This window comes from Adiantum capillus-veneris, chromosome 29 (assembly GCF_014529385.1).
Source record: "Adiantum capillus-veneris isolate H3 chromosome 29, ASM1452938v2, whole genome shotgun sequence".
In the NCBI taxonomy this organism is placed as follows: Eukaryota; Viridiplantae; Streptophyta; class Polypodiopsida; order Polypodiales; family Pteridaceae; genus Adiantum; species Adiantum capillus-veneris.
Window position 1 is genome coordinate 20,985,729 of NC_140959.1, and position 6,642 is coordinate 20,992,370.

General features: G+C 43.8%; 1 protein-coding gene across 1 annotated transcript; it reads right to left on the reverse strand.

Annotated features, from left to right (window-relative positions):
- Positions 1-3,999: 3,999 nt before the first annotated feature.
- On the reverse strand, positions 4,000-5,801 carry LOC147418869 (uncharacterized protein C12C2.04-like). The gene is made up of 3 exons (XM_086506182.1): positions 5,066-5,801; positions 4,729-4,988; positions 4,000-4,648 (listed from the first exon to the last, which is right to left on the reverse strand). The coding sequence occupies exons 1-3, from the start codon at positions 5,701-5,703 to the stop codon at positions 4,305-4,307; spliced, it is 1,242 nt and encodes a 413-aa protein (XP_086362308.1). The 5' UTR covers positions 5,704-5,801; the 3' UTR covers positions 4,000-4,304.
- Positions 5,802-6,642: the final 841 nt, after the last annotated feature.

Below are 6,642 nucleotides of genomic sequence, written 5' to 3' on the forward strand. Positions count from 1 at the left end.
GCGTAACCTTGCTCAATTTCTGTCTTCTGGCTTTTGCAAGCTCAAATGTGCTCCAAATTCAATGGAATTTTTCTTTTATGCTCTAGGACATTACGATATACTCAAATGTCTGATTTTACCCAAATCTGGCCCCTAAGACATCATACGTGTATGATGTCTTTTTCTCAGATTTTACTTAGAATTTTACCCAAGGTACTTCTCGATGCATACAACAAGAATATGTGATCACAACAAATTTTGGTGTCAAAATTGTTCAAAATCACCACTTTTTCACCTTTACATTCTTATATCTGCAAAAATCTCTTTAAATGCAACAATATGTATCCAAATGAGTTGAAATTTTGCAAGCAAGCTTAACACATCATTTCCCAACCCCCTATATGGTCAAAAGTGCAATTGGGACTGTCAGATCTGGCCTTAAGACATCATACACGTATATTGTCTATGTGCTCAGAATTAGCCCAAACTTGGTCTGTAAGCTTGTTTTGTTGTGCTAAACACCGTGGTAAGCTCAAATTCCAATTTTGGTTTCTAAAAGTGCTATTTAGACATCATACACGTATGATGTTTAGCTGATTAGTTTGAAGTGAATTTCACTCCAGAGGTTCTTCACTATACTAACAACTCACAGAAGTTTCAGAATTGAATTTGACCACTTTTTTTGTAAGTTATGATTAATTCAAGCGTCTGTGGTCTTTGTAAGCCCAAAAATGCTTCAAATTCAATGAAATTTGGCCTATATGCTTCCTAAATGCTGTAGATCACAAGGGTGCACTCACTTGTAACTTTTGACATCAGATCTGGCCTCTAAGACATCATACGCGTATGATGTCCAGGTGATCAGAATTTAGTTTTGTTTCTACCAGAGGTTCTCCTTGGTGTGTATAACAAGAATATGTGCTCATATCAAAATTTGGGTGTCAAAATTGGACAAAATCACCACTTTTTGACAAGAAAACCTCCTAAAGAGTAAAGTCCCCTCAAAATTCAATCTATAAGCCCAAATGAAATGAGATTTGGTATGTGCTCAACACAACATGTAGAAGATGGGTATAATGTCAGAAGTTCATTTTTGCTGTCAGAATCACCTTTCAGACATTATACGTGTATGATGTCTCTTGATGAATTTTTGGACAAAATTCATTCACAGGCATCCCCAAGTCTCTAGCGCTGGTTTTCAAGCAGTTTTGACAATTTTCATGCAAAAATGTGCTCAGAATCACTAGTTTTTCTTTTTTCCGTTTTCGACACTCCGTCTTTTATCTTTTGGGTATCAAGAGTTGGTCAAAACTTTAGTTTCAAGGTGTCCTTTGGGTGAAACCCCCCTTTTGAACACTGTGGTGCAATCAAATTTTTCAAATTTGATCTCCACATGTCCCTTGCGACATCATGCGCGTATGGTGTCCAAGTTTATAAAATTTTTGTTTTTTGTACACAGACTCTTACACATGTCCTCTTATATGCTCAACATAAATCAATCATGCAAAAATATCAACAAAAAGCTATTTATTGTATTTTTTCCTCAAAAGCATACTTTTCAGAGATCCTAAATGCAAACAAGCACTTCAACAAATAAATCAATGATGAATAGCTTTAGATCAGAATCAACATGTCCTACCTAAAGCTACTCCCACAAATCATATGGGGTTCTGTATTTATGAGTAGAAAAACGCTTCACTACCACACACGGACTAGCAAACACTTTTATCGCTTCACAAATCACTTGACCACCAACAATTACTCTAATCTACAAATCCTAACTAAATCTATCTAGTCGCAAACCCTTGGCAAGACACATGCTTCCTAACTATCCACTTTGATCTCAGAATACCCACTTTTGAATCCACTTGAGAAAAATGCTTTCTTTAGCCGAAACTAAAGTAAGAAACCATCACACGAGTGTTAGTAGGAATACCTACCTAAGTACTTGTGTCCCTGGCAACGACGCCAATGTTGTGGGAGCGAATCACACCACCCATAAAGTGCATGCAACACAACCTAGATCAACATGATGTCAATCTAGGACACACATGACACGCTAGGCGCACGGAGACAATCTCTTTAGCTTGTCAGGCTGAGACCATCCCACGCATACAACAATCTGGAAGGCTAACTAAACCACAATCTAGAATCTCACTGCTCTCAACTATACCACCAACCCACACACATAAATGGAAGGAAACTCACCAAACTATGCCAGAATCGTACGAAACTTAAGGAACACCATCCCCTCACTAGGATACACCTGTCCCAAAGCCTCTACACTCAAAACCCTAGCTCTAAACCCATCTGCGAAAAACACGTATGAAGACAGAGCCGAATTTCGAAAGTGCCCGAAACGGAAGTCTATGAGTACCTATGCGTAGCTCATGTTGCCACAATTCTAACGACTACTTGCAAGCAGAAAACAGACATCGTTTGATATACTTACAGCCGCAAATAGCTCGCAGATGCACGAGCGCGTTTGCTCTGTTCCGCGAGGAATGCTTTGTGTTGTCGTGTTGCTCTCACCGAGCCTAGCACAATGGTGTTGTCGGTTCTCCAATGCGATGAGCGAGCGGAGAGTAGCACCGGGATGAATCTCACGTTCTCTCTCTCTTCCTCTCTCACACACAGTCAATGACAGCTTAAAACTTGATTATGATAAAGTTCCTCCTTTACAAAATGACCTAGGTACCTTATATACTAAGGCTACCATGGGCTAAACTTAAAATAGAGTTCAAGGGGTAAAATGGCGTTGTATGTACAATCTCGAAGTTCATTACACCCCGGCTTCTGCAACTAGACTAACTACTCATTACAAATGATGTTTTAAATCATAATCCGTAGCATTTCCAACTCTTGAAAGATAAGACTTTGGGGCGAACATTGAGTTATGTGGTGCTGTTGACCCAGCAGTCAACATGTATTGTATATGGTTTGAGCTACGACCTCATTAGGGCATTCTTTCAGATATTGTGAAATCATAGTGACAGGGAATCATTTTGGGGTCTCCCAGTTCCCGTTGTGGTCCTCGTTCCATGTGAATATAGAGTCGTAGGGAATGGCAATTAATGCCACCCCCCGTCCTCATTTCCCGTTCCATATGACTATGTCAAATTCCTTTACATGTTGTTCAGACCTTGAGAGACTATCATGTGAGTCCTTTAAGAGGGTTGGTATGGGTCTGATATCACCTTTGATGCTCACAAGCAATTCAGAGTCCTCACCATTCACAATGCACATCATCGTTGCTAGACTATGGCCAAATTATAAATTTTTGCGAACTTGCATAAAATGACTACACCTTACTTGTTTTGCAAAATTTGGATCTTTGTGGTGTGAAGCACATCGAGAGGACCATGGCAACGACACAGATTATACATTGTTCGGATAAAAGCATGCTTCAGTCTCAATAGATTTACTCATGCTTTTTGGGAAGGTCTTGCTGGTTATCTTATACATTGGTCTGCCCAGTTAGTTGATGTCGAAGCTGGTAGAAGCTTTCAGCTTGATATGCATTCCTTTGTTGGTAAGTTTTTATCTGACCTTAAAAACTAGTGCTTCCATTTGGGGTAATGGTTATGCTCTTGGATAGCTAATGAGAGGACTAACTTGCTAGAGCTCAGGCCACGAGGCCTGATCGGGAAGCTTGGAACTTTTTCTTGTAATTCGAGATGCTAGCAGTTTCATGATTGAATGGGAGTGTTTGATTGGTGTGTATCCTATGACGACGAGAGTTAATCATAATCTAACGAGCCCAAGTAATACCTGTCTTACACAATAGCATTCATGTGCATGTGTGATATGCATGATCCAGTTTTGTGAGGTGTTGGCAACACCCTCAATGAGATGCAAGCTACATGATATACCTGCACATTACTAAAAAGACTCTTCTTTCCTGTGATAAATCTTAATGCACTCAGGTTTTGATTGCAGGAAGTAATTTCAAGGAGAGATGAACGATCACCGCATACACGCATTAATCGACTTATCTACCTGCGCACTACTGATCACCTCTTGATTAATGTCAAGTGCATGCTTAAAAAAACTGCATTACCAAATTACAACATGGGCCGCAATGACTAATTTGTTGATCTGCCTTCTTATTGATTGTATGTCCCCTAAATATACATTGAGGGAGCTATATTTTGACGATGAGGGCATGCCCTTCTCATTCATCATTGCCCTTGTAATTTTTTCTTCGGCTTCTGCCAGAAGCCTAGCAGATCAGACATGCCAAGAGATATCTTTGATGATATAAAAAGCTGCACTTGGCCCCGGTATCTAGTTTTGTACTTTCTCTATGTAAGACAGGCACCCCTTTAGCACCGGTTCTTCTCGCTGGTAGCGCGGATGGCCCAGGTGAGCTCGAAGCTCTTGAAAGCATCCTCATAGGACGATTGAATGCCGGAAGTGTCTCCAGTGCTGACAGCGCTAAGCCATGTCGCAATCTCCTTCTCATAGAGGCGGTCCATTCCACTATCACCAAAGCTGACCACCTCCTCAAGTTGCACATTCTTGGCACCCTTGTCGCGAGACACATGCAACCGGGCCTTGCCATAAGGGTCCTCCAAGCGAATGCGGATGCCATCGCCCCACACCTCAATCTCACACTCATAGTGATCGCCATGAAGCAGGGCACCATGGATGAGTGAGCCTAGAGCGCCTGTGGATGGGATCAACATGAGATCAGACACTGCCACAAATGAGATTACAAGGGAAAAAACAGGTGGACTCACTAATTACCGGAGGTGAATCGCCACTGAGCAGCCGTGACGCGAGGAATGCGAAACTCTACCGGAAGGCCCTCTTCCACGCTCTTTCCGGATATGACATCATTTGGCAGGCTGTTGAGGTAGCCAGGGCCCCCTTTCATGTCAGTGGGAGCTCCGATTGCCATGGCAGTTAGCGTGTTCAGGTCAACCTCACCGGCAATGAAGCGCGCCAGGTCGGCAAAGTGGGTGCTCTGCTCAACAATGGGACCACCTGAAAGACGCACATCCCACCTGCAAACAACGGGCGTGTAAGCTATCCAAATCTTGCACAAGAGGAAGATGTGGAAGAGGAACTGGCAGGGGTGTACCACATGGCCTTCTCAATAGCTGGGTAGGCGCTGTTGTACTTGAGAAGGACGGCACGGACAGCAGGAGCCTGTGGGTTCTCAGCAGCATGCTCGGCCAGGAGCTCGCGCAGCTTGAGCACCGGCTCCGCGTACCGGAACATGTAGGCCACTGAGACCACCACCTTACGCTCTTTATACAGCTTCTTGAGCTCGTCGCGCACCCGAGCGACCTGTTCAGGTGGGTGCGAGGAGATGGGCTTCTCGACAAAGAGGTGGATGCCTCGACGGGCACATTCAAGCTCAAAATCAAATTTCTCTGGCAGGCCGTGGGCGAAGGGGGGGAGGCCAAGGATGACAGCATCAGGGTGGGCCTCATCAAGCATGGCCTGCACAGAACCGAAGCCCTTCATGGCTCCAAAGACTTGAGGGCTTTTGTTGCGCCACCGCTCGGCAACTGCGTCGGCGCGGGCGGCGTTGATGTCGGCTACGCCCACGACTATGATGCCTACTGATGGCAGACCGCACCAGCCATCGCCACGGCCCAGGAGGTCGATCACGCGGGCGTGGTTCCATGGAACCACCACAGAGTCGCTCCCAAAGTTGACCTCGCCCGCTCCAATGAAGCCCAGACGCACAACGTGACGCTCTTGGGTCTGCATGGTACTTCAATGTGTGTTCTTCTATGAAGCTCTCGAGCAGCAGGCTATGGAATACAGGCAGAGGAAAGTTCGCCCAAGGCTCAAAGCTCACCATCATGCCCAAGGAAAGTCGGCCACTTGGCCAGTTATCGACAGTGATCTGCAAAAGTTTTCTCCATGGATGTCCACATTCCCACATAAAGAAAGCCTCGTTACTATCGTCACTTCAAAAAAAGTGTTGACAATCACTGCCACTCACTACTGGCAGGGTCTAAATTTGATGCCTAGTGCTGTCTATTTGGGCATCAAAAAAATTTGGAATTTTGGTGAAAGGTGGGCTTCAAGTTTCAACGTTCGAGTCTCACCAAACACGTGATACAATCAAAAGGCCTGCCAAATTGCCAATTGAAATTTACTTTCAATCCACGAGACGAATAAGCAAGACTCAACTGATGACATCACGAGGCTTGCTACTTACGTGATACAAAGCAATGGAAGTAGCAGAGTTTGATAGCTAGCTTAAGTGCAAAAAAATAAGGAAGAAACTGGTATAATTTGGTTTTGGTCCCAAATAGAACACGCAAGAGGCTTGAGCATCTACCTACATCATCACTCATGTCTAAAGAAGAACCATAACTTGAGAGCAATGTGGACAAACAAACCATGAGACTGGTACTTTTGGCGACTGTCCCCTTCTAAAGAAGTATAGGGCACAGTGGCTAGGATACTTGGGCAGATAGTGGCCGTGCTCCACAGAATTCCCGCATGTTGCATGATAAAAAGCCAAGACATGAGAGAGCTTGCAAAAATTCTTTCTCCATGGAGAAAACAACGCAACAAAATATTTCTTGATTTTCATGTAATTTTGAGGCACATACAAATTTACACTCTATGTTGGTAAAACATTTCTCTTTTGCAAGCCTTGCTTGAAACGTAGCTAAGCTTTTGGCGTTGTGATTG

Coding starts and splice junctions, on each gene's coding strand:
- LOC147418869 (XM_086506182.1), bottom strand. CDS start 5,703: ATGCAGACCCAAGAGCGTCACGTTGTGCGTCTGGGCTTCATTGGAGCG. Junction 4,989..5,065: donor GCTATTGAGAAGGCCATGTG/GTACACCCCTGC, acceptor CGTTGTTTGCAG/GTGGGATGTGCGTCTTTCAG. Junction 4,649..4,728: donor TCAGTGGCGATTCACCTCCG/GTAATTAGTGAG, acceptor TCCCATCCACAG/GCGCTCTAGGCTCACTCATC.